This window comes from Sander lucioperca, chromosome 17, assembly GCF_008315115.2.
Source record: "Sander lucioperca isolate FBNREF2018 chromosome 17, SLUC_FBN_1.2, whole genome shotgun sequence".
NCBI lineage: Eukaryota > Metazoa > Chordata > Actinopteri > Perciformes > Percidae > Sander > Sander lucioperca.
In genome coordinates this window covers 29,358,175-29,386,018 of record NC_050189.1, presented here as the reverse complement: position 1 = coordinate 29,386,018, position 27,844 = coordinate 29,358,175, and the positions used below count along the sequence as shown (strand labels likewise).

At 41.5% G+C, this 27,844-nt stretch overlaps 1 protein-coding gene across 1 annotated transcript; it reads right to left on the bottom strand.

The window, feature by feature from the left end:
- Window positions 1-391: 391 nt before the first annotated feature.
- Window positions 392-21,776, bottom strand: map11 (microtubule associated protein 1). The gene is made up of 13 exons (XM_035993750.1): window positions 21,037-21,776; window positions 16,017-16,100; window positions 15,314-15,443; window positions 12,882-12,968; window positions 12,319-12,439; window positions 10,418-10,565; window positions 9,586-9,647; window positions 8,204-8,376; window positions 6,972-7,114; window positions 6,694-6,872; window positions 5,514-5,678; window positions 786-3,346; window positions 392-535 (listed from the first exon to the last, which is right to left on the bottom strand). The coding sequence occupies exons 1-12, from the start codon at window positions 21,484-21,486 to the stop codon at window positions 3,343-3,345; spliced, it is 1,746 nt and encodes a 581-aa protein (XP_035849643.1). The 5' UTR covers window positions 21,487-21,776; the 3' UTR covers window positions 392-535; window positions 786-3,342.
- Between the last annotated feature and the right edge of the window lie 6,068 nt (window positions 21,777-27,844).

The following is a 27,844-nucleotide window of genomic DNA, read 5'->3' as shown; positions in this document are numbered from 1 at the left end:
GAAAAGAACTATGTCATTTGGAACTAATTATTGGGCCAACAGAGACCATGTTGACTGGGTATACTTCCAATTATTTGACTCCAAAGAATTGGTGAAAATTGTCCAAGTTTCCAATAACAAATGAATATTTACATTAAGATTTCAACAAATAAAATGATTCTGGAAATGAATGAATGAAATCAACTCAAAGAATTGTCTGTTTTCTCCATAATTAGTACCTGAAACAAATGATGGGCCCAGTAATAAGCGATGCGTTTAAGAACAGTGTCAAACTCAAGGCCCGCGGAGCCAAATCCGGCCCCTTGCAGATTTTGATCCGGCCCGCACATCAATTTAGGTTCACAATACACGTTGGCCCGCCTAGTTGTGTGCTAAACCAAAAATACTGCAATTACACGAAACGCTAAGCAGAATTTGAGACTGTGACTTTGCATATTCAGGCCTGTGAAACAGGTTGTTGTAAATCGAGTAGCCTACTTTAAAATATGTAATCATTGTTTTGCCAGATTTGCTAAATTCTGGGATGGCTAAGTAACTTTTTTGCTGACTCTTTTTAGGGCTTTATGTCGACCAAATTGTATGTGAGAAGACTATATGAGACACGCAACAGTACAGTCAAAGATCTTTGACTTTTTCTGTTAAATAAAAGCATGTCAATGAACTGTACATGTGTGGCCCTTGATGGGACTCTCATGTTCCATCGTGGCCCTTAGTGAAGTTGAGTTTGACACCCCTGGTTTATAAGCACCCTCGGAAAATAGAAATGACAGTTCTTTCTGGGAAACGCCGTAAGAAATGAGTTCTGTTCTGTAATTATCAGACTACATTAGAAGGGTTAATTGTTCAACAACAGCCTCTCATTTCAGCTGGACCCTGTTTCCACATGAGGCTCACACATTATGCATAGGAGTCATTAGCAGCGATTATGTAACATACGTTACGTTGCTAGGGGTTTTGAATTACTGGACAGTGAATGAAATAAGGGGACCACACTGTAAAAGGTGCTGGTACACTTTCACACCACGGAGTCTATGTAACAGGTCAAAAAACAAAAACATTGCCAACAAATGAAGGTATCATTAAGACAAATACATTTAAATAATAAGCCAGTGTAAAGACTACTGTATGGAGCTGGATCACACTCAATACTCAATACCCATTTTAAAAAGTAAAGACCAATAGTCAGTCTGAGTGCAAACCACTTCCTGCTAGGGAAGGTGCAGGACAACACGCAGCTGTCATCCAGTTTTGTAGTTCAGTTATAAAAAAACAAAACAAACACAATTTGTAACCTTAAACCTATCAATATACATTGTAATTACTGATTAATTTCCCCTAAATGTTTCCGATACTGAAGAGAGAGACTGTAGTTCAAACCTCCCAGATGGGAACTTCTGTCTTAGCTTATTTAAAGGCGCGGTCTGATATTGTGGGAAGTGAACTTCCCTATTTTCTGTCATACCCAGAATCACATTTACAGCACACAAGTAGTTTCAGAACATGTCTAGCTTAGCACAAAAACTGGAAGCAGTGGGGAAACTGCTAGCCCAGCTCTGTCAACAGAGAGAGACCAATCCCCTCTGCATGGAGCCCACAGCTGTCTGATTAACATGTTGGATCTTGTGTAGTGCACAGCTGCAGCAGTTATTGTTGGAACTACATGTTGGCCCTAACCCAACAGTGGCTCCCGTTCTCTTAGGGTTAGGGTTTTTCTAAGTGACCGAAACCCAACTGACTTTGGGGACTAGCATACTTGCTAACAAGCTACGCTGTATGGCCAAAAGTACAGTATGTGGACAGTGGAACATCTGGCACCATGGGGATTAATGTGCTGCCATAAGAGCGTCCACTCTTCTGGGTCCAGGCTTTCCACCAGATGTTGGAACCTGGCTGCAGGGTGGGGGGGGGGGCATTGTCATGTTGAAACCAGGGGTCGTTGCATAGACTGTAGGGCTGCAACTAACGCTTATTTTCATTATCGAATAATCTGCTGATTCTTTTTCTCCATTAATCGTTTTGTCTATAAAGTTTCAGAAAAATGGTGAAAATTGCCCATCAGTTTAATGATGTAAAACAGAAAAGAGGCTGGAAAGCTCCTTATTTGAGAGGCTGAAAAAATGACTAACGATTTAACCGATTATCAAAATAGTTGGCGCCTATTTTCCTATCAAATGACTAATCCATTAGTCGACTAATCGTTGCAGCTTTAATAGACTGTGTAAGTGAGGCCAAAACGTCTGGATCGCCCCCTGGTGGCTGGCTGCAGTGTAGGTCATAAGCCCCGCCCCCTCCATGTTAGCCGACAGGACATAGGCCAAACGTAGGCCAAAAGTCAAAGTACACGTCAAATAAATGTTTCCCAAAGATGGTTTTCAGTCATTTAGGTAGTTGTTATCATGCTGATTTTTGTTCACATGACAATTTTACTGATAAGTTTGGTTTTTATTAGTTCTTTGATGCTATAATAACGGGGTGAAATGTCATGATTGACAGCTGGGATTGACTCAGGATTGGTTGGGCGGGTGTATGGGCGGGACTTCGATATCGCGGATCCGCCCCTATCACTACTGCGCAGACTCCAAAATTACAAGATGGCGTTGCCTGTATCCGGGAGATTTTGGCTTCAATTTTGTACAGTGGGAAGGAAGTGGAGACATGTCGTCAATCTTTATAGTCTACGGTTGGAACAGGAAAGGGCCATATAGTGCACAAGGTGGAAATAGGACTGTTGCAAGGTCTTTAGGATGCAGCTAGGCCAGCAGTTTTTCTCCTATCTAACTGGGGTTCGATGGCAAGCAAATCTATTTCACAAAATGTTGGACTATTACTTTATCAAAATAAATACCAGCTACTGGATCCATCCAGCTTATTCTGTGCTCCCAGGCCTGACACACACAGGCAGTCTGGGGTTTCCTGATTATATCCTACAAGAAAACAAGAGCTGCCATAAGAAAGGAAAATACAGTCAACGCCGAGTTCCAAAAGAATCTTGTAAATGTACTAGTAACTATAAATACACAGGAATAGGAAGGTAATGGAAATAACCCGTTGAGTAAAATGGAACGAAGGCTTGATGGAAAAGTAAAAACCAAAACAAAATTGAAATGATAAACCAATGAAATGAACAACTGTTGTGGCTCCGCAGGGGGGCTTTTCTTTTCTTCAGGCCAGCTGTATTATCCCTCCATCACCTTCCCACTCCTCCTCCTCTCTGGCCAATCAACGCTGCTCTTCCTTCCATCACTGCGTCCACGCTGTGTTGCCTTCAGGGCACAGGGTGGATGCTCTGGCGGCTGGACAGAGGGACCAAACACTGATGTATGTGTCTCTGACCTCTCCAGGTCATCTGAGGAGAAACGGAGTGAAGATTCAATATGAAACAGGTTTTCCTTCACAGTTTTCTGTCCGAGAGTCACAACCAGTATGTGTTTCTGCAGGTTTCACCAAGTCAAATGTAAAGGCCCCATATCAATCACATTTTCAGGTTCATACTTGTATTTTGGGTTTCTACTAGAACATGTCTGCATGCTTTAATGTTCAAAAAACACATTATTTTTGTCATACTGTCTGTCTCAATATACCTGTATACCTCTGTCTGAAACGCTCCGTTTTAGCTGACTGTCCCTTTAAGCCCCCCTCCCGAAAAAAGCCCAGTCTGCTCTAATTGGTCAGTGTTTCCAGGTCTATCTGCGTTGTCGGAGTCTCTGCACCGTCATTGCAGCCGGGGAATGACTGTAACGGCACTGTAGCGCCACTTTCCACACACACACACACACACACACACATTATATATATATATATATATATATATATACATATATATATATATATATATATATATATATATATATATATATATATATATATATAGTATAATAGTGACATCACAACCGTACAGAAGGCCTGACGGCTCGTTTAAAGACAGTTTCTGAACACGGGCTGTGTGCATTTCTCTGTGGATTGAGTGTTATACAGCACCTTTGCATTGACTTGTTTAAATGAAAATCGGTTTTCTCCTAGGGCTCAACCCTCCCCCCCGCACGTTTGCCATAGAGATACACAAACAACATGGCAGCAACAGGGACTAACATTAGCAAGTTCTTTTCTTAACTAGTCATTTCATTACTTGCTTAACCGTAATCTCCGTCGAAATGACCGGCAGCTCGCGGTGCTCTGTACCCGGCTGAGAGTCACCTATTCTCGGATAACTGAACCACCAGCTACCTGACCTGACAGAGCACCAGAGGCAGTGTTGAGGAACTCTGTTGCGGCTCAACACGTCTAGTAAATGCTGCTGATACGACCGAGCTGTGACGGAGGTCTGTACTTACACAACTAGCAATCGCCGCTCTGTAGCACGGAGCTCCTCCTCGATGTTTTTTACCGCTAGTTACTACAAAGGAGCTTGCTACAGGTATGCTACATTCAAGAGACCATGGGATGTTAATGTAGGTTACTCAGCAACAGGTGAAAATAGGGGCAAAGTTGCGCGACTAAAGTTAAAATTAATTTAACTTTTAGGCAAGGAACGAGAAGTGAATTACCTCTGTGTGAAAACAGCTTTATCTCACGCATCCGTTTTGTTGTTGAATATATAGCATAATATTAATATGTGCGTGCGTGCGTGCCAAAATAAAGTTAAAACTTGTTTTGAACAATTTCTTTGTCATCATTTTTAAGTGTGTGTAGGGAGGGGGTGGATCAATTTAAATCGTAAATCAGATTTTTTGTGAAAACATCAGGGATATATATCGCCCAACCCTACATGTTCCTTTTTTACAATATGGGACCTTTAAGACTTTTTAAGACCATTATGAATGAAAATTAGGATCTACTGTATATCACGACAAAAGAAACAAAAAAACTTGGTCTAATTTGTAGTCCTAATACAGAAAATGATATTTGGACTAGCGAAAGAAACGATACTGCTCATTGCTGCTGCACCTGTATTCACCCTCTGTATCAGACGCTCTGTAGGAGCGCCTGTCTCTTTAAGCCCCCCTCCTGACAAAGCCCAGTCTGCTCTGATTGGCCGGCGTGTTTCCTGGAATCTCCGCTGCGCTCCAGTTTTGTTTCATTAGTTGAAGCTGGAGCTACTGCAAAGGCTTTAAAGCCAAATACTACATAAACAGAAAATGTTTCAGGAGTACTGTGACCCGGAATTGGGGAGAATTTAACGACACTGGCAGCCAAGATGACATTTTACTGCCGTTAGCATGTAGCTACGTGCGACAATATTAACACCACTGCTTATCGACCTATATCAAATGGGGCTGCACATCTTTGAGAATATTTCGATACTCAAGCCAATGGGACACCGGAGTAGTTTTTCAATACCTATACAATAATTGTTTGAGAAATACAAAAAATGTTTTGACAAAACTATTTTTACTAAACGAAAGAAGCCAAAATAAACAAACTCTGCTGTAATTTTACCCTTAGATCAAAATTAAAGTGACTTAAACTACCCCATGTCATCTTTGAGAGCGTATAATACATTGTAAAAGCCTTACCGGCTGTGTGCCTCTTGGACCGGCTCCAGCACCAACACCTTACACTCTCTCTTGGCTATTTTGTCCAGTGAGATGAGACTGTGGCTGGGCGGCAGGTACCGGCCTCTGCCTGCTGGAGATCCTGCAGGAGGAGTGATGCTCCGGTGCTCCATGGCGCTGCCGGACCTGGAGCCAGCAGAGACACTGGGTTATGCACATGATGATAGACAGGAATGTGTAGGTCTGTCTGCAAATGTCTCCCCTGTCCAGGGTTATTATACTAAACTACAACTAAAGCTAAAACAAAAAAAGCAGTGAATATATTTACTGAAATTTACTTAACTGAAACTAAACTTAAACCTTCAAGAAAAACTAATACTAAAGTGGGACACTGAAGTAGCACAAAGATTAAAACATCATGGCTATTCCTATACCATTCTTCAACCCTGTATGTGTAGCTACTAGGGCTGGGTCAAATGATCTCGATTCACCCCTTTGCGATTTAATTTTTAAATGACTTCGATTTCTTTTTAATATATTGTTTTCTCCTTCAATTAATTCATTGAAAGCATTTGACATTGACATGTTTTAATTATGTTAAGACATGTTCAAAGAGTTCAGATAGCACCTGTATCAGGGCCATATTTAGTTCAATGTGTTATATGTCACTATTTTTGGTAGTCTGCTGTACTTAAATGGCCAGTAGGTACTTTATTTTCTCTATTCACTGAAGCCTCTATGTTTACAGGCTCGTGGTGATGCACAATGTGCTATAGGTGCCAAAAATAATCTATGTTTGGTACTGCCAATTTGTTTTGTCATGGTTCATGTGTGCAATAAACATTACACTTCGTGAGAAAATAATCATGGCAGAGAATCATGATATCAATTTTAAGCTCAAAATCCTGATTTGTATTTTTCCCCGAATCGTGCAGGCCTACCCGATGGTGTTTTAAGCCTCCACCGTCGACTTCAAGGCACCAAACCCTAACCCTAACCCTTACCATTGCCAAATCCTAGTGCCTTCTAGGCAGCGCTGCCTGGAAGGAGGCGTTGGGGGCTTAAAACACCAAACACCCATAATGTTTGTCTCTTAACATAATCTGTAAAGTGGTGCATTCACACACATAAATAAAGCTCTGAGTCTAAACAGAAAGCTACTGAAAGCAGCGTGGTGCTGCTGCAGGCTGACCCTGCGTACCTGACGTGGTGAGCCCTGGGCTGCGGCTGGTGAGAGAAGCTCTGAGAGCGGCCCAGGTTCTGTCTGTCCAGCAGCTCTCTGACTGACGATGGACAGTTCCTCATCGGGGATCCAACCTCCACAGGGGGGGTGGACACCGAGGCTGTGAACTGCAGCTTCAGCTTCATGTGCTGGCTCAACTACAGAGTTATCATGGAGCAGGAAAGAGATGGGAGAATATATACTTTGAGCATTACTGTGTATTACTGTTTTAATGTATCTTCAGAAGCATGCAGTACCTCAAAGAGTCCAGTCCTGAGGATCTGGAAGGCCACGGTGAAGGAGAGGGTGGAGCCCTTCCTACACTGGCCCAGGTTATTGAGAGGGGACTGGCACACCACTGCCGGGTGGGCCCTGGGATCCTGCTGGCCTCCTCTATCAGCTGATGGATGGATGGATGGTGGTAGGGGTAGGGAGGTAAAAATAGAAAACAGGATGATTAAAGACATTGTATAGTAATATTCATGTTGTGCTGACCTCTCTTTGTAACACTAATACTGTGCAAATCCACACATTCCAATCACATAACTCAGTCATGGGGAAGGCAAAATGTTGCCACACAGTGACTTCAGGGAAGCAGGAAGATTTTCCAGTTCTATGTGGCCATGGTGTCTGGAAACGTGCAGCTGCAGGCTACCGCCAAGCTAACATTACCCTACCCGTGTCTTTAGCTGCACGCTACCAGCCGGTAAGCTACGCTGTGTCTGGTGTTGTTTTTTTCTCCGGATGTGCACGAGTAGGTGGGGGGGTGGAGAGAGAAAAAAATATTGGGTGCTGCTTTTGCTTTCGATTGTCAGAATTTGTTGCTGATGAAATGTCATTTACATAGGAGTCACGTGAGTTAGTGGCCGGCACTGTGAACAGATAAGATGTTTACTCTAGAAATGAGTCACACAACTCTAAATGTAATCTGATCTGCCTGTCAGAGTGATGAATAGTTTTCTGTAACTCAACACTGACTTTGCATTGCATTTAGCTCATGCCTCAAGTTGCTGCTAACACGCCCATTGCTGGCAGCGTTGGAGGTGAATCAGTATTGAATCAGTATTACTGAGGGGGTCAACTCTAAATCACGTGGTCCCCTGGTAATACTAGTTCCTAGGCATGGGCCGGTATGAGATTCTGACAGTGTGATAACCTTCAGCAAAAATATCACCGTTTCACGGTATTGCAGTTACAGCTTTAAAATATATTATTTCGAAATGTCTGGGTAAAAAAAACAAAAACATTAAAATATTTTATTTTCAAATACTGCACACTGGCAGGGAGAGGGATTTCTAAAGTGCACTTTCTGTCCTTGACCAAAAAAACACCTCATACCATGGGAACCGTATGCCCGAAGATTTTAGTGGTTTTGAAACCGCGACTTTTTCCTTGAAACCGGTAGCCGGCCCATGCCTACTAGTCCCCTACGAATAGGGCACAGGAGGTTAGAAAGGGAGACTGTGTGATGGTCCAGCCTGCTACTCACCGTCAGAGTTCCAGATCAGACGGACGGCCAGGAAGTCCTGCAAGTTGTTGAGCAGGGTGTATTTTACCCAGAAGTGCTCCAGAGGCCTGACGGCACGAGGACAGGAAGCTGTCATCACTAGCCGAGGACGATCCAAGCGGATACTGGGCAGCGCATAACAACTAGAGATGTATCTGGAGGGAAGGCAAACAAGCATTTTAATTTCCTTTTTAATAGACCTTTTTTTTACGGCCGACATTTTGACTCGTCATCGTGAGCGTAAATTGCATCCAACAGTTGTCATTTTTCAAGGGGAAATACTTAGTATAGCCCAAATTGTACGTGTATAGGACATGTATACCACTGTAGATGTACTGTAGGTAATGGAGAAATGCAGGCAGGCACTGGACCAAACCACTGTGAGGATAGGGAGGGGGGGGGACTCTCTGCTTCTAAACCTAAAACCATTGCCCCGTTTCCATTTGTATTGTGTTACTACTTACAAAATACTTTTAAGTATATATCATTATATTATTTAATAGGGGAGGGGGGGGGTGGTGGGGGGGAATCGAAAATCGTATGTATTGTGATTTTTTTTGCGACGACTTTTAAAATCTTGTTCCTGGAATCGATATTTTTTATCCTTTTTTAACCAATGATTCACCTTAATATTTTCTGTTTATACGGTAACCCTGACAGCGACTACATCATATCCGTTTCCAGCCAAGCAGAAAAAGCAGAAAGTCCACGTTATGTTCTTCTTTACAAATGAAATAAATGTCAGACTGACTGACATGTGATGTGATGTGCATTCTTCTTAGAAGACAACTAGTTTTTAGAAATGTCTCGTGATATATTGTCTCTAGAAGTGTATTATTCAACTTGTGTTTTTGTTAAAGAAGGAAAAGAAAATCACAATACTCAATACTATCGAATCGCAATACTTCTAGAATCGCAATATAAATCGAATCGGCACCCATGAATCGTGAAAGACTTGAATCGGGACAAAATCATGTCGTCCCAGCCCTATTATTTAATACTGATATTTTTATTCTTAGGGCGGGACAAAGCCCCCCCCCACCCCCCGATCCCTCCGTGATTTCCGCCTATGCTTGTTAAAAGCCTAAGCAGAGCAAATATCGTTAGCGATGGCTCGGTTGCATGCACTCTGGAACTAGCTCACCAAAATGGAATACAGCAGTCATTTTAATCCTATCAGTTATGATCATTTATCACTTGCACCTGTGTTCTTTTCCTGCTTTGACATGTTCATTAAATGAATGTGTCACCCTTTAATCCTAAAGGTGATCATTTTACTACTTTGTTTTCACAGCTCTCTCACTGCATAACATTCTTGTAAAAACCTGCCAAGTGGCTACATTCCAAGTAGTACAGTTACTTACCTTGTTAGAGGCAGTGTCGGAGTGTACCATTGTAACACAGCCACCAATGGGACTTCCAAACCCTACAGAAATATATACAATGCATGTATTAGTTCATGTGAAAAACTAAAATGATTAAAAACACATGACAGGGCCACACTGTTGCCCTGGGTGACATGTTCCTCTTTCACCATGAAAACATACACACACACACACACACACACACACACACACACACACACACACACACACACACACACACACACACACACACACACACACACACACACACACACACACACACACACAGATTGTTCTGACTCAATCCCACACACACCGTCCTGCTGACGCAAATACTCACTAGAGCAGCAAATTTGGATTAATCCGCTGCTGAAAATAGTCCCCAACATGCCACATTCGCTTGTAATATTTGTAAAAAAAAAAAAAAAATACAATGTCCGGATGTAAAATAAAAAAAATGAAACTATATGTTTGTGAGCTGTTTTTTTGTTGTTTTTTTGTGAAGATACTGTGTAACAAAAAGGTGACATATAGAGTAAACAATACACATACATACACAAACATAATTACATACAGTCACAGACAATATATAAAGTAGTTATGTTAAATGTTGGTGTGATTGAAGATTGAATGTACAAATTGTAAAAATAAATTAAAAAAAAAAAAGCTATTTTTTTTTTAAAGGTCCTACATTATGCTCATTTTCCGGTTCATACTTCTATTTTGGGTTTCTACTAGAAAAGAAAATGGATGAGATGTTGACCTCATTGAGACCGGGCGATTTAATAAAATAAAGGAAATGAAGGAAGCTGCCTCCGTCGTGTCTCCTCACCTCACTGGAGTCCTCCTCTGCTGTATCCTGTAGCTGCAGCTGGAACAGGAAGTTCTGCTCCTCCAGGGCGCTGAGCATGCTGGGTAAACGCGATGACTCGCTGTCCATTCGATAGAATGAAGCCACTGTAACCTCAGCTGATTGGTGGCTTTAGTGAGAAGTGGAAACAAACAGGTGTTTGTGAGGAGACTTTAAAGGGTAACTACCATTTTTTTCAACCTGGACCCTATTCTCCTATGTTTTTGTGTCTCAGTGACTGACAGGAACAACAATCTTTGACATTGGTCCAGTATTAAGCGCGATCGCTGCAGTCGGCAGTGGTGAAACAAGCTCCAATGTAAGTTAATGGGGCAGTTGTCCAGCTTGTATTTACGTTCAAAAAAGTGCTCGTTTTGCCACTGACAGCCTCAGATTAATATTCTAAGTGTCTGACAACATTATGGAAAGGAACCCTACAGATATAGGCCTTTTTAAAACCTCTTTAAGACATTTCTGTTTAACCAGAAACAGCTCTGAGGTCGCTAGCGCTAAACCCACCATACTCCATTTAAAAAAACAATACTTTTAGCGTGTATAGAGCCAACATATTTTCACATTTAAATCGGTAAACTATGTGTATACTTGAACCAAAACTAGAGTTGTGATGGTTGGAAAAGTGGAAAGACGACCCAAAACTGCTTTTCATATTTTTATTTTGTTTCTGTCGACTTTGAATGAAGTGGATTTTATGATGCTAAAATGACTGTTTATTTACATGGAGTCTGGTGGGTTTGGCGAACGCAATTTTGTGGATGTTTCTATGTTTAAGAAAAGGATCTTACTCTTTAACAGAAAGGTCGACCTCCTTAGAAATCCTTTCCATAATGTTGTCAGACACTTAGAATATTAATCTGAGCCTGCCAGTGGTAAAACAAGCACTTTTGTGAAGGTAAATACAAGCTGGACAATTGCCCTATTAACTTACAATGTCCAAGATTGTTGTTCCCATCAGTCACTAAGACACAAAAACATAGGAAAATAGGGTCCAGGTTGAAAAAAATAGTAAAATGTACCCGCGTGGCATTTTATGTTATTATAAAACCCCTTCATCTCTCAGTTCATGAGTTTTCCTAAAATGGGTTTACTAATCATCTAGTGAGTTATGGGGGATGTGGTATAAAAAGAAAATGAAAATATGATCATTTATACCTAAAAATGCCAGCAGGTAGTTTTTACTCCCACATAAAAAGATTGCATATTGCATATTGCTGCGCTCAGTGTTCACAACACGGCCGGTTGCCTAGCAACACGTGCTATTTAAACATCTTTTGACAGGGCAGCTGACACATCACAAGCTATATTTGGACATAAGTGAGGAAGTCATATAGCAGTTTTTAAACTAGCTAAACTAATTACAAATATTTGATATTTTCACATATCTTTAGTGTCGGCTCAACCATTACAGGACAGAACTGTGTACTGTGTGTATTTGTTCTGTAAAGGCCATAAACTGACTCTTATATATTATAGTTACTTTGTCAAGTCGTGATTATTGTAAAAAAAAAAAAAATAGATAAAAATGAATAACTTCACTGCTTCAAGAAATGGCATATTTGCGAGTGCTGACACTTTTTCGGCAGCGGGTAAATATTACCTGCAGGGCAGTTTTAGGACTAAAAGGAATGCTGGCCTTTCTAGTGTTGAAGAACCCACACAGTTCCTGATGGAGTACTCCTTTAAAATGAAACCGCGTGGGCAGTACTTTCTAGCCCTGCAGTGACAGCAGAATGTGGGAATGTTCAGTAATATATAAACATTGGGCATCAGCCCAGCTGGTTATTTTTGTGTGTGTATACAGTACGTAGACTAACAGCTCCCCTGCTTCTGGACAGAGAGTATACAGTACATTACAGTGGTCTTACCAGACGTTGTCGACTATGAGAACTGAACCATCTGGCATCATGGGGAGGTAGGACAGGTTATAGTTAGGAAGGATCTTCACATCTCTGACACACACCTCATCCTGAGAGCTGCAGTTCAACACTGAGGACGGGGAGGGAGTAGTATCTTTAAAGGGGTGTGTGTGTAATCACCGTTTCTTTGTTTAACTGCTAACATTAGCCAAGGTCTTTAGGGGTATGACTATTGATGGTAACTGTCAATTTTATGTTCAAAAATCCAATGTTTTTCTGATAATGAAGAGGCGTGGTTTACTTCATAGGCTGTGTATTTGTGTTACTACATTATCTGGGTCACATAACAGCGATATAACCCAAAAGATGTATCCTGGGATTCATGCAAAACTTAAAATTGTCTGAAAAAGTAATACATACTTTTTTCTTTTCTTTTTTTTGACTGAAAGAGACAATTATATTGTTAATCGCAATTACATCTGAGACAATTATTGTACAGTAACATTTGGAATCGTTACTGTGTGTGTGTGTGTGTGTGTGTGTGTGTGTGTGTGTTTGTTTTGCTGGTCTACCTTTAAGGACAGTCAGGTGTTTTCCAGAGACAGCCATGTGCTGAAACTGGACACTGGGAGGTGGGAGAACATGCATGGTGGTGCTGACTGGGAATGGAAACAAGACACACACACACACACACACACACACACACACACACACACACACACACAAGTTAAAACCAGTCACTGTACATCGGATTTTGTAAGCCATTCCCCAGAATTCTGTAGTCCTAAAACCAGAGAGGATATTGGAGTCGAGGCAACAGGCGTTTAACAAACACGAGACATCTTTGCCTCTGAGCCGTCGTTTAAAAGTGACTAGGGCTGCACAATTAATCGCAATTTTATCGAAATCGCAATATGAACTAGTGCAATATCGAAATCGTAGGGGGGGGCGCAATATTTGTTAAAGCAGCCATATTATGCTCATTTTCAGGTTCATAATTGTATTTTAAGGTTGTACCAGAATAGGTTTACATGGTTTAATTTTCAAAAAACACCATATTTTTGTACTGCACCGCTCTCTCTCACTGCTGCAGATCCTCTTTTCAGCTGGTCTCTGTTTTAGCTATAGAGTGAGACCTCTTTTCTTCTTCTGTACTATCTTTGATTGCACTGCACATGCCCAGTAGCTCAGATGTAGATCATGTCAGCTAGCTAGCTCCATAGACAGTAAAAGAAAGGCTGTTTCTACAACTTTGCTCAGTTACAAGGCAGGATTAGCTGGGAGACTTCTAAATGAGGGCGCACATGGAAGTAGTTCTTTTGTAGATTATGGTGAACTTGTGTGTGTTGTAGCAGTGCTTTGCTATTGAGAACGAGGTAGCATGCTAGCGTTAGCATGCTAGCGTTAGCATGCTAGCGTTAGCCATAGCGTTAGCATGCTAACGCTACGAGCTAATGGTTGCGGTTAGCCTGCTCGCGTGCTGATTTTGAACAGCTCACCCAGAGACTGAAGGCAGGACACGTTCAGAAACCGTATCTCACTCTAAACAGCATGGATGGATTTTTTTCAAAGTTTGTATGTGTGTGGAAGCACCAGAGACACAACATAACACCCCAAATCCCAGAAAAAGTGATTTTTTCATAATATGGGCACTTTAAAGGCCAAATATGTGTCAAACCGTTCTAAATAAAGTATTGTGGTTCTGCAGAGATGTCCTGGGCCTACAAATCCTATCCTACAGACTCTGTTTCTTTGGTACAGATCCTCGCAAATATTTTTCAATGAAAATGATCATTCCCTCCAATATCATGAATCATATCGCAATGGCAAAATAATCGCTATTAGATATGTTCCTAATACCGTGCAGCCCTAAAAGTGACGTCAAGTAAATATGACGTGCGGCACAGCTGCATCGGCTGTTCATAGTTTTGACACACGCTGTACTTTAGGAACTCTGTCAGAGGAGCAGAAATGTTTATGACAACATGTGGCACAGTGAATCCTTAGAATTAAAGCCTGATTCATGCTTCTGCGTAAGTGGCCTGAAGTTGATACGTGTGTGTTGATCTCTTTAAGAGAACAGCAGGGCCGGCATGTGTGTGTGGGGAGTGTGTGGTAGAGCGAGTGAGAGAGTGACAGTGATAATCTTCAGAGCGACTCTAGAGTCATAGTGAGAGAAACAAAGTGTCTCCTCTGTGCTTTCTGACCACGGTGAGAAATCTGGAGCAGGAGAAGTTAACCCTCTCCTTGATTTCATGTTGTTTACGGAGAAGGAGAACCAGGAAATGAGTCGGGGGAAATCCAACGCTACCAAGCCACGGCCGAGCGAAGTGCGTCGCCCCGATGTGTAGTTATATTTTTCGAGAGGTGCACGTCTCGTGCGAGTTTCTGCAGGTTTCACCAGTCAAATTTAAGACTTTTTAAGGCCTTTTTAAGACCATTATGAATGATATTTAAGACCTATATCATCAATATCAACTGAGCCCTAAATTCAGGTTTTTCAAGCCAAGTACCGCAAAGTTTGCACTTCCACATACCTAAAGAATAAAATCTGTTTTATGTCTGTGGTACAATCAGAGAGAGACTCGCGCAATAACACGAAAGCTGATTGGCTGCAATTTAAGTTGCATGTTGGTCTCATTTGTAGTCTAATACAGCGAAATTAAGTTTGGACTAGCTACAGAAAGAACTACACCACAGAATTAAAAAAGAGCATTAGAGGTGAGTTGCATAGACGTAGGAAAATTAAGACCTGTTTAAAATGTAAGACCTAGAACACATTACTTCAGCGAATGTAAGACTTTTTAAGGCCTAATATTTAGATTTTGAAATTTTAGACTTTTTAAGACCCCGCGGAAACCCTGACATTTCGGCGTGTCTCCACGTACCACTGTACGTAGCCACGGCGTAGATTTGACGCGGAAGCATATATCAGGCTTTAGGCAGCCTTTTCACAGGCCAGCAGAGCTTGTGTCTAGTGTTGAGGGAAACAGAGTGAGTGTACCCTGTGCCTTGAAGGTGTTGAGGTCCTGCCTGAAGGTGTGTATTGGACTCCGGAGCTGCAGGAGAGTCAGGTAGCCATGTTCCCTCACCTCCGCCTTCTCATCCTCCGGCCTCCACACTGTCACTACGATCTGACAGCACAGAGAGGCAGACAAAAAAAAATATTATAGTTAGCCTCATGTGGAGGTTTCCGACCGGTCTAATGTGCAACATCGCCCCCAACAGTCTCACACAAACCGCAGACGTCAAAGTAGAGCTGCAAAGATTCATCCATTAGTTGTCAAATATTCAATTAATCACCAACTATTTTCATCGGTTAATCAGTTTGAGTAATTTTTATGAAAAAAAAAAAATATATTCTCTGATGTCAGCTTGTTAAATGTGAATATGTTCTATTATCTTCTCTCCTCTGTGACAGTAAACTGAATATCTTTGAGTTGTGGACTAAACAAAAATTGAGGACGTCTTCTTGGGCTTTTGGGAAACACTGATCCACATTTTTCACCATTTTCTGACATTTTATAGACCAAACAACTAATCGGTTAATCGAGAAAAAATAATCGACGATGAAAATAATCGTTAGCTGCAGCCCTACATCTAAGGAATAGTCACCACAGTAGAAACGGTTAATAAATAGATTTTGTCTCGTGGTACGTTCTGTCATACCATGCGGCCCTATTTGTCTAAATGCAGATGTGTCTGACCTTGGCTTTAAGTGTGTTGACTGGCAGCTTGTCCAACGAGACGGTGAGACGGAAGACAACCTGGTCGTCCAACACCAGAACAGCCTGCAGGAGGACAAGCAGACATCGGACGAGATGTTAGAGGTTAAAGACAGAGACTCTGTTTGGATGACAATATGGGAAATAAAGTTGCTCATTAACAAGCAGGTATACAGTGCCTGACAAAAGTCTCGTCGCTTATCTAAGTTGTAGGAACAACAAATAATAACTTGACTTGTAGTTGATCAATTGGAATCAGAAATGGTTTATATGAAAGGCAAAGGCTTCTGGATTATGCTTATTATACCAAAATAAAGTTTTGTATCATTCATTGAGTTTTATCATTGAATTAGGACAGAAAGGTCAGATTTGGCTTGGACAAAAGTCTTGTCGCATACAAAAATACAGCAATGTACGATAGAAATTATACTTTATTGTGAATACACAAACATGCTACAATAACATCAGAGCATACGTAAAGTCATGGTGCCTTGGGAAAAAGAAAATGAGCTTGGAGGACTACATCCATACGACTCAAATAACGTATTGATGAAGTCATCTGGAATAGCAAAGAAAGCAGTCTTGCAGGACTCCCAGAGTTCATCAAGATTCGTTGGTTTCATCTTCCAAGCCTCCTCCTTTATCTTACCCCAGACATGCTCAATAATGTTCATGTCTGGTGACTGGGCTGGCCAATCCTGGAGCACCTTGACCTTCTTCGCTTTCAGGAACTTTGATGTGGAGGCTGAAGTATGACAAGGAGCCCCATCCTGCTGAAGAATTTGCCCTCTCTTGTGGTTTGGAATGTAATGGGCAGCAATAATTTGTTGATACTTCAGGCTGTGGATGTTGCCATCCACTCTGCAGATCTCTCGCACACCCCCATACTGCATGTAACCCCAAACCATGATTTTTCCTCCACCAAACTTGACTGTTTTCTGGGTGAATCTTGGGTCCATGCGGTTTCCAACAGGTCTTCTGCAGTATTTGCAGCAATTGGGATGCAGTTCAATGGATGATTCATCAGAAAAATCAACCTTCTGCCACTTTTCCACTGTCCATCCTTTCACCAAGCTGTGGGCCTTTGCATATGCAACACACTTTATTAGTTGTCTTCTGTTTAATGCTGGTTTGTGAGCACTAATTCGGCCATGGAGGCCACTGCGTGAGAGAATTCGACAAACTGTTGTTATAGATACAGGGGTTTCTGGTGGCCAGCCCAGAAAAAGGGCTGGCCCTGGACTGTCGAAGCAACAAACGGTCCTCTCGAACAGTTGTCTTACGGGGTCTGCCTGACCTGGACTTGTCATGAACTTCACCAGTTTCTTCAAATCTTTTTCTTATCCTTTCCACTTGACGTTTGGATACATTGAAGATGTCTGCCACCTCAGCAGCAGACTTGGTCTTCAGGCTCTTGATGATCAGCACTTTGGTCTGTGGGTGACTCTTTGGCATGTTGTGAGAGGTCAGGTTGCACTTCACATGAAGGTCTGGTGTGCTGGAGTTCTTTTTATACACACCCAGGAATGTGTTAATTACAGTATTTGTCACAGGTGAAACTCTAATCTGTGATTGGTTGAATCATATAAAGACACGACAAGACTTTTGTCCAAGCCAAATCTGACCTTTCTGTCCTATTTCAATGATAAAACTCAATGAATGATACAAAACTTTATTTTGGTATAATAAGCATAATCCAGAAGCCTTTGCCTTTCATATAAACCATTTCTGATTCCAATTGATCAACTACAAGTCAAGTTATTATTTGTTGTTCCTACAACTTAGATAAGCGACAAGACTTTTGTCAGGCACTGTACACCTTACAATCACTGTCATCTTTGGTGAATGTACTACTAGTCTCCCATTGCCAGACCTTCCTCCACAGCGCTGCGGAGGAAGGTCTGGCTAGTCCACACAGCATCTCGGGATGGAAGAGAAACATGCTCTGGTTTATTGGCATTTCTTTAAACCAATCATGTGTACATTCAAAAGTAGTTTTAGTCGTGCAACAGAAAACTCAGATTGGACAGATAGTCTAGCTAGCTGTCTGGATTTACCCTGCAGAGATCTGAGGAGCAGTTAACCATAGTTCCTCAGCCATCGTAGAATTTGGCAAATCAAGCACAACGAGTACGTTTTTAAAAGGAGCTCCCACACAGCCGACTCACAACAACCTGTTTCACAGGCCTGAATATGTAAACTCTCTGATTCTGTAGCAATTTTTGAGTCACGAAGTTGGCAAATCTGCCAAATTCTGCTGAGTGTCGCGTAAACAGTTCCCGATTTATTGTGAACCAAAATTGATATGCTGGCCGGATCAAAATTTGTGAGGGGCCGTGTTTGGCAACAATTTGGTTGGCAGCCAAAACTGAGGTTCTGTATCTGTACCCAGCCATGTACAGAGCTGTGCAGTCCCTGTTGCCAGCAGCAGAGTATAACGTGATGTCTTCAGTAGCTGGAGATGTGAAGCTGATTGAAAGCCCCTGAAGACATGACTGCACTGTCAAGTCTGGACACATCTGGAGCACAAAGACTGCTGCAACAGGCAGCAACAAAGGTCACCCAGCCTCAGAGAGAATCACATCAAACTGAAGAATAAAGGTCAGAGTAGAAAGGAAGTGTATAAATGACTGTGGTTTGGTTTCTCCTCAACCCAGGAAATAGGTAAAGGTTACTTCCTATTACACTGAAGGTAGGTCAGTGTAATGGTTTGGTATAAAGTCAAAATGTCCTCCCAACACATTTACTAGGGGTGAGGAAAATAATCTAATATCATATGTATTGTGATTTTTTTTTGCAACAGTTTTTAAAATCGATTCTTTTCCCTAGAATCAATATTTTTTTTGAACCAATGATTGGCCTAAATATTTCTGTTTATGTGATACCGCCGATGGCGACTACATCATATCTGTTTCCAGGAAAACAGAGCGAAAGCAGAAAATCCATGTTATGTACTTCATTACAAATGAAATAAATGTCAGACTGACTGACTGACATGTGACGTGCATTCTTCTTAGAAAACAATTTGTTTTTAGAAATGTCTCATCTTATATTGTCTCTAGAAGTGTAGGCTATTATTCAACTTTTGTTTTTGTTAAAGGAGGACAAGAACATCGCAATACTCGATACTATCAAATCGCAATACTTCTAAAATCACAGTAAATGAAAATCGCAATACAAATCCGGCATCCATGTATCGTGAAAGAAATGAATCGGGCCAAAAGCATATCGTCCCTGCGCTAACATTTACAAGTAGGGCTGGGTCCCGATGTCAATACTTTTTAGGCACCAGCCGGATTGGCTCTGCAGCATCGAGTATCGATAAATGCGTCGCCTAATTTCAACACCTAACTGTACGTCCACACCGCCGCCGACTTGAGCTGCAAAGAAGCTCTGGCCGCCCGGTCAAGGACGCTTGTCAGAAAGTCCGGGGAAGCTGTTTGAGGCTTTGGCCGCTCTGACGTAGCAGCATTCTATGTTCATCATGGAAAAAGATCAAGCAGCCACTGCACGGCCAATACACTGACACTAGAGACCTTTTATAAATGACATATATAATGACAGAATGTGTATTGGTTGTTGGTCTCAGCGGTGTCTGTTCGCAGTTAGCTCGCTCGTTAGCCGCTGAACCGCAGCAGCGTGCAGGCAGAGCGAGCAGCCGCCAGCTGTTGATCCATGCAGGACTTCACCGTGAGCGGACTGTTTTGGAGATGATGTGACCGGCAGGTAACGTTAACTGGTCCCTATACGCAAATATCATAAATGATAGGGAACCCAGCAACGGCCATGATGAGCTTTTCCTCTGAACTAATGTTTTTGTAGGAACGAAAGTTTACATCGTATGTTTCTCTGGAATCAGCCAGCGCGAAGGACGTCTATATTCCGATTGGTTGCCGCTACTTGCCGCTGAACCACGTCATAGCTCATTACCATAAAGTTGACCTACTTTCAACTTTCTGATAGACGCTCTGGTTGCTCTGGTCGCTCAAAACGCCCAAAACGCCGACAGATCTGCCGCTCCTTGCAGCTGAGAGAAGCCAGCTTCCATTGAAAATGAACGACTTCTGGTATCTTTAGAAGCTCAAGTCGGCGGCGGTGTGTATGTACAGTAAGGAGTAAATCTCATCAGCGTCGTTGAGCCAATCAGCATGCAGCATGTTTCTACCAAGATCTAATAATGATTGGCTGTCTAACGTCACACGTCGTAGAGACACGCAGGAAAAACTCTACGTTACACACCGATACCCCGTTTACACATACATAGTTATTTTGAAAAACGGAGACATTTCCCCTCGTTTGTGCCCTTCGTTTACACGCAAACGAAGAATTCACCTCTGAAAACGATTCTGTCTGAAAACGATTCTGTCTAAAAACTCCGGCCAGAGTGGAGATTTTGGAAAACTTTGTTTGTACGTTTGCATGTAAACTGAGACAAACGGAGGTTTAGACAGCCGAGGAAGTGAGGAAGAGAAGAGAGAGGAAGTGATTGGTTGCTGTTGTTGCCATTTTCGGGATTCTGATTGGCTAACGTGGACTCGAGCTTCTCGTTACAGCGCCACCTACAGGTTTGGCGTGCTCTTGACGGCATATATACATGGGTTCGTGTAACACTTTTCTGAAAACTGACAGCTGTGCACAATGTTATTTTTGAAAACGGAGAGCTTGAAATGTCCGTTTATGAAAATAGCCGGCCACGTGTAAACGTAGCACGACCGAGACAGGGCTCACATATTAGGAGATGAAAAATAAATAAAAAGATTTGTGCCGTAATGTTGTAATTTATTTTTGTTCAATAAAATTGGTATCGAAAAAAGTATCATTAAGAAACCGGTATCAAAGTCACATTATCGAACATTTTTGAACGATACCCCAGCCCTATTTACAAGCCATTGTTTTGCCCTAATACAGACTGTAGGCGATTAGATAGTAAAGAGCAAAGGGCTTTCCCTACTCCCTTTCCTTACCTAACATTTCTTAATTACTCGAACTTTATCCTTCTTACCTTCACCGGTTCCCTCCCAGACTGCCGTCCATCCCTGGACGAGCTGTTGTGAATGAGATGCGGGCTGCACTGTATGAAAGTCCGGTTACTGTCCGGCGGCTTTTTCCCTCCAGACTTCCTCTCTTCGGGCTCCTCTTCCCCGTCGTCCTCGCTGCAGGTGCTGTGGATATCGGCTTGGTACTCGCTGGGTCGCTGCTGCCGGCTTTCGGCGACGCACACACTGGCCAGAGCAGACAGAGAACCCGCCAGGTCCTTCCAAGGTAAACCGCCGAAGCTGTCATCCCTCCCCACCGCTGTGTTCCGAGACCGCAGGACCAGCAGGAACTGGACTACCTCCCCCAGGTAGACGTGCTTTCGCCGCGGAAGAGTTGTGTACTCCGCCGGGTCTGACAAACTCGATATTGGAGCGGCGGGAAAATACATGAAATACTCGCATTGTGACTCCATCATTACAAGTATAAAGTAACTAGGTTAACATACGCTGTTGTGTTACCATATGCTGCAGTGTAAACAAAGCGAGCCTGAAGTGCCACGGTCTTTTCATGTATAGTAAAAAAAAAAAAAAAGTCTAGTGTGTCAAAAAATTGTCTAACTAAAACAGTCGAATACTTTGACTACCGTAAACAAGAGAATTAAAGTAACGTCCAAACCATTTATATCCATCTTCGCCGCTTCCGTTTAGCAATACAAACAACAGGACGGCTAATCCAAACAGAGCTTTCTCTAGACCAAACTAATCAATCACCAGAAGGCAGAACACAGAGCAGCCGAGACGGACAATGTCCTACTCCACGACTAAACCAATTGATTACATTGATACATTACATATACACATATACATATTGAATAACTGAAACAACACGCAAATACAGTCAAACCAGGGCTTAATTGTTTTACCAGTGGTGAAATTAGAAAAGTAGGAATATTGCAATGTAAAAAAAAAAAAAAAAAAACTCAATTCACTCATTCAACTTCTGCATTCAAAATTCTACCGAAGAAAAAGTATAGAAGTATAATCAGCCAAATGTGCTCAAATGTAAAAGTGGCCATTGTGAGCAATGCATGTGTTATAGTTTTATTGTGCATATTATATCATGAGTTCATTATGACTGATGCATAATGTCTAAGCAGAATTTAATGTTGCAAATTTGACTATGTATTATCCAATTATATATAATTATACAACAGTTAATGAACTTTTGGGCAGTTTATTCTGTTACAGGGCAACATTCTAAGAGCTGATCATGTTAAATTTGTAAAATCTGAATCTGGAAACATAACTACAGCTGTTAAATACATGTAATAGGGTAAAAAAGTATATTATTTTTCTCTGAGTACATTTCTCAAAGCCATGTCGGCTTTATAAAACGGTTCTCACATACTGTACAGCAGAGCAGCAAACTGAAAAGTGAACGTCGGATTAGCAACATGTGAACATAAAGGAGACTAGTAAGTGAAGTTAAAGAAATGTTGCTTTTATTCATTACAAGAAAGAATAAACAACTCAACGGATGCACACAAAGAGCTCAATCTAGTATGTTTCACCAACAACCAAAAAGTATTTTCAAGTAAGACCCAAGTCAAAGTACACTGTTGCTTTCTGTAGGAACTCTTACACTTCCAGTTCAGTGAACTCTGGAACAGCTTAAAGGAATATCCGATCAATAAAGTGTTTCCTGTCACTGTCAGTAATAACCCAGCGTCGTGGGAATATTAAAAACAGAGATGGAAGCTGTTCAAAATGACGCGATAAAAGATGAACCGCACTGTGTACCAACTAGAGCTTCTGCTCATTCCCTACTCTGAAAACTGAGATTAAAAGAGGCTTGACACAAGACATACCTTTTATTCTTACACACATTCTGACACTATATAATGTAACATGTTCACATATGAAAAAAAACAACTAATAGCTAGGAAATAGGTCACAGTACTGTATCAGTGAAAACTATTTTATCAGATTTCTCCTGGAGAAAAAACTAAACAAAAAACAGAATGTTTTGTGTGATGATAATGTGAAGGCAGGCATGAAAATCAATTGTTAACTTTCATTTGACTCTCTGCTACCTATCGCCAGAGAGGGTGTTTGTGTAACTGGGAGTGTGAGTCGCGGTGTGTGTATGGAAGCACATTGTACTAGGGCTGTGCAATTAATCACATTTTTTAATCGCGATTACGATTCCGGCTCCTAACAATCACAATGAGTGAGTAATCGACAAACAAAAAAACGGTTATTTTGCACGTTACATTTTGCAAGTAAACTCCTATTTTGTCTCGTGTTCTGAATGAGAAAAAAAAAAAAAAGTTCAAATGGGAAAAGCATGAAGGGAAATTTCACAGTTCAGGGTGTTTTCACTGTTGATTTGTTCAACTGTTTCACTGTTTTTTTAAAGGTACACTGTGTTGTGTTTTAAGTATTTTATACGCTAAAATCAATGTCTTCATTCATAAATATGTTCTCATTGGTGTAAAATGACCTCTGCCAATGATCTGACTTATCCTCCTAAGTGAAGAATTTCTTATCTGTATTTACACTGGACGGGCAAGTCCAAGGAGGCTTCCATGTCGTTCCGCCATTTTGAAAAACTATAATGGCTGAGAGGGACATACAGCACTAGCCTACCTGTCTAGCTAATCCACAACGTGTTTCCGTTCAGAGCCAGCGTCACGTGACTGAAACCAGCTGAAACGGAGAAGGAGATCAGTGAGAGGCAAATTTGAAAGCCTGCACTGCACTTTAGTTCATAACGGAGGATCATACTTATGCTGAGCCACAGGAGAAGGAATCCTCGTCGCCGAAAAAGCGAAAATTGGAAGACATGTTGTCGTTATGGTACATAACGGCTACCGTAGTTGCAACACGCCATTTGAAAAGCGAGGCGCTCGAGAGCACTATTTGTTTGAATGCAAAATACAATTTCACCGCTAGATGGAAGACATTCCTACACAGTGTACCTTTTAAAATTCAATAATTGAAACATATTTCCAAAAGTCAATGAGTAATCGTGTTAAATAATCGTGATCATGATTTTTCCCAGAATCGAGCAGCCCTGCATTGTACTCACCGATGAAAATGGATCCTTACAACTTCTGTGTCTTTAATTGTGACGCAACAATCTTATACTACAAGAGAAATCTTCTAACAAAGAGAAAATGTATCAGAATTAACTCTCAGATTAGATGAAAGATATATTTCTGAGATAATACCCTATAATCCCCATCTCGTAATCACGAGATCATTGCGCGGCTGTGTTTACGGATCATTTTGAAGCATTATTTGGAGATCGACACGTGTGGTCTTCAGATAAAACCGCATCTGAAGTAACAATGTAACCGTATAATCATGCTAATCCTCGAGTGAATACATGGTAACGCTGAATTATTATGACGCGGACATAATTACTGAGTGGCGTTGGTCATCAGTGCTTCGACACTGACTGAACATAATGGATGAGTGTGTGCAGATTCCATGTTTGCTCTCATCAACATCAATAATAAATCCCATGGTACTATGACAGACGCACCATTCCCCGCGGCATCGCTAACAAACCCTGATACATACACTATGTACAAATGGCAACTTGAATAATAAATACAGGAGGACAATGTTCCAAAGCCCTGGTTCATCATGTGGCTGCATCCTAATCCTAATGCATGAAACCAATCCTAGCGTGTTTCTGCATCTGCAAGTGATCTGTGCATTAGTGTTCATTAAAGGGTAACTACCGTTTTTTTCAACCTGGACCCTATTTTCCTATGTTTTTGTGTGAAAGTGAAGAGACTAATAGGAACAACAATCTTTGACAGTGGTCCAGTATTAAGCGTGAACGCTGTAACCGGCAGCCACAGACTGGGCTGCTATGTAACCCTATGGGGCAAATGTGCATCGTCAATTTGGTCCACTAAAAGTGCTTTTTTTTGTGCCACTGAAAGGCTCAGATTATTATTCTAAGTGTCTGACAACATTATGGAAAGGATCCCTACAGATAACAAACATAGGAAAATAGGGTCCAGGTCGAAAGAAAACGGTAGTTACCCTTTAAACAGTGGTGGCCCAGAACAGCAAACGTGTGCTGGATTTGGTCCAGTTCTTCATTGTAATACAAGCATGTGGGGCCCTGTTTTGATATTTTATATCATCCCAGTAAAAATAATATCCTACCTCAGGTCTTTTTACAGTCTAAGCCTCAGACCTCGCACTTCTTAGAGCCATAGTGGAGCTGAACATATAGAGTTTGACCTGATGGTGGCACTAGAGGAAAACCAAAGATGTAAGCCTGTGTTATGTTATGTAGTAGGCACAATGATCTAATAATTAAAGAACAATGCTATAAGTATTATGAGTAGGGCTGCAGGATATGAGGAAAATATCTAATTGCCATTATTTTAACTGATATTGCGATTGCGATATGATTAATTTTATTTAATTGTATTAGTATTTTTATATAATAAACTAAAATGATTATAGTATGAATTTTGCACAGATCTGTACCAAAAGATGTTTTCTTTTGTCTGTAGGATACCATCTGTAGGCTGGGGCATCTCTGCAGCACTACAATACTTCATTCAGAAATTGTCACATATTCTGCCTTTGACAAATATTGCCTCCCGGGGAAAACACAAGACTTTCCCCCAGGAAACGCGTGTTTGTGTCCCGGGAATACTACTTAAGGCATGTGTCAAACTCAAGGCCCACGGGTCGAATCCAGCCCCTCACAGATTTTGATCCGGCCTGTATATCAATTAAGGTTCCCAATAAATTTGGCCCGCCTATGTGCGCCAAACCAAAAAGACGGGAAACTGTTTTCAAACTGCAATTACGTGAGACTCGAAGCAGAATTTTGGCAGATTCGCCGACTTTGAGACTCACAGAACCAGAGCGTTTGCAAATTCAGGCCTGTGAAAGGCCTTGTTTTGCTTGATTTGCTAAACTTTTGCTGACTTTTTAGGGCTTTATGAGGACCACATTGTATGTGAGAAGGCTATATGTGACACAAAATATTTGACTTTGATTAATAAAAGCATTTCAGTAAACTATACATGTGTGGCCCTTGATATGACTCTCATTTTTCAATGTGTCCCTTAGTCAAGTTTAGTTTGACACCCCTGACTTAAGGGAACCGGTGTTTTAACCCAAACCACAATCATTTTTCCAATCTTAACTAGTTGTTTTGGTGCCCAAACTTAAATGTCGTTACCGCATGACGGTGAACTCAACTGTAGCGGCCCCTGAAGCGACCGTAACCTCACAGTGACCAGTACCTGACTCCCAGTAACCTTTCCTCGGCTAAATTTAACTGTAAAGACCGCTAAACTTAACTGTCATGCGACAGGTTGTCACGTGACCAGCCGGCGATCGCCTAATTCCGTAGGCTATCACACAAATTGTTGTGCATAAGTGTTCCTACGATATCATACGAAGACGTTCATGAGAATGGGTTGCCTGTGATGGTCTTGGATCAGGGTTAGCTATTGTTTAGGCTCCATATTCCATATAAAGGTCACTGTAATGATGGATTATGTTCAGATTATAGGGAAATAAATATAAACCGATGTTTGCCTGGAAGGAGGGGACATGAATAAACACGGGTATGTCCCTTTAATTTAAAATCTTGGTTAATTCTTTATCAACCCTTTGACTCATTGCTAAACTAAGTGACTGATAAGCTGATTAACAATCTCCTATTCATGGAGGGAAACAGAGGAGGCAGCCATAACACACAAAGCAGTACAGCCAATCCCCCCCTGAGAGCCGACTGCTGTAAGGTGACACTATTCACACTGCACAGCACGGAGAGTACACACTTTTTCTCTGTGAAAGGACTCTTTGTTTGGGAATATTAGCATCAGTCAGTCAAATGTTCAAAGTTGGAGACCCACAATCAGAGTTTCCAGACCTTCATTCCATATGTGCAGCTGATTCATGTGCTTCAGAGTTTAATACTGCGTGCCATTTGTACTCGGAAGTCGAATTTCCGAGCTCGGAACTCTCACAACCTCGCAGTACCCCGAGTTCAAAACCCAACATGGCATCAACAGTAGTGAAAGCTGTAGTAACATACAGTTTAACACTTCTGTGTTATCTGTGTCTCACTAAACCAGTCGTAAACACAGTCCTGTCCATCTTCTATCTGTCGACATGTTGCTACGCTGTTTGTGCGCACAAAAACGGCGTAATGTGTTATCAACTGGTATTGTTAACAATGGCTAACCTGGCTAGAGCTAATCCCCACAACGAAAAATCCGACTTGTTAAATGGAACGCATTCAACTCGGGTGTGACGTCATTCCCAGCTCCGGCTTCAGAGTTCCGAGGTAAATGGAACGCACTATAAATCTTGTGGAGTGACAGTGGGTTTAGCTTGGTGGCAACTTTTCACAATTTTCCCAAAGTCTTCTAACAAGTTGTCAAATCCTTTTCCAACACTTTTTTATACTGTAAATGGCAAATATGTTCTTGCACAACGTGCAAAAAGAAAATGTGTTAACAGTTACGCTTGTTGTGTTCAATATTGAATGTCATATCATCTGTATCTAATACTACATTTATATCATAAAGACAGAGCGCATCGCGTCATACTCTGAAAACCATGCCCACTGGAGGGGAAACAATCGGCGCCACAATATGCAACTAACAGCTAAAACGCTAACAAAGTGCCTGTAGTTATCTAAATACATTAGATTTTAGCACCCTTTGTCTACCAGAGAGGGCAAGTTAGCTGTTAGTAAGCTAATGTTAGCTATGTGTTAGCAAGCTAAGGCACTTGCAAACATAATACTGCATAGCTTTCTTGTTTTTTCCACATTCC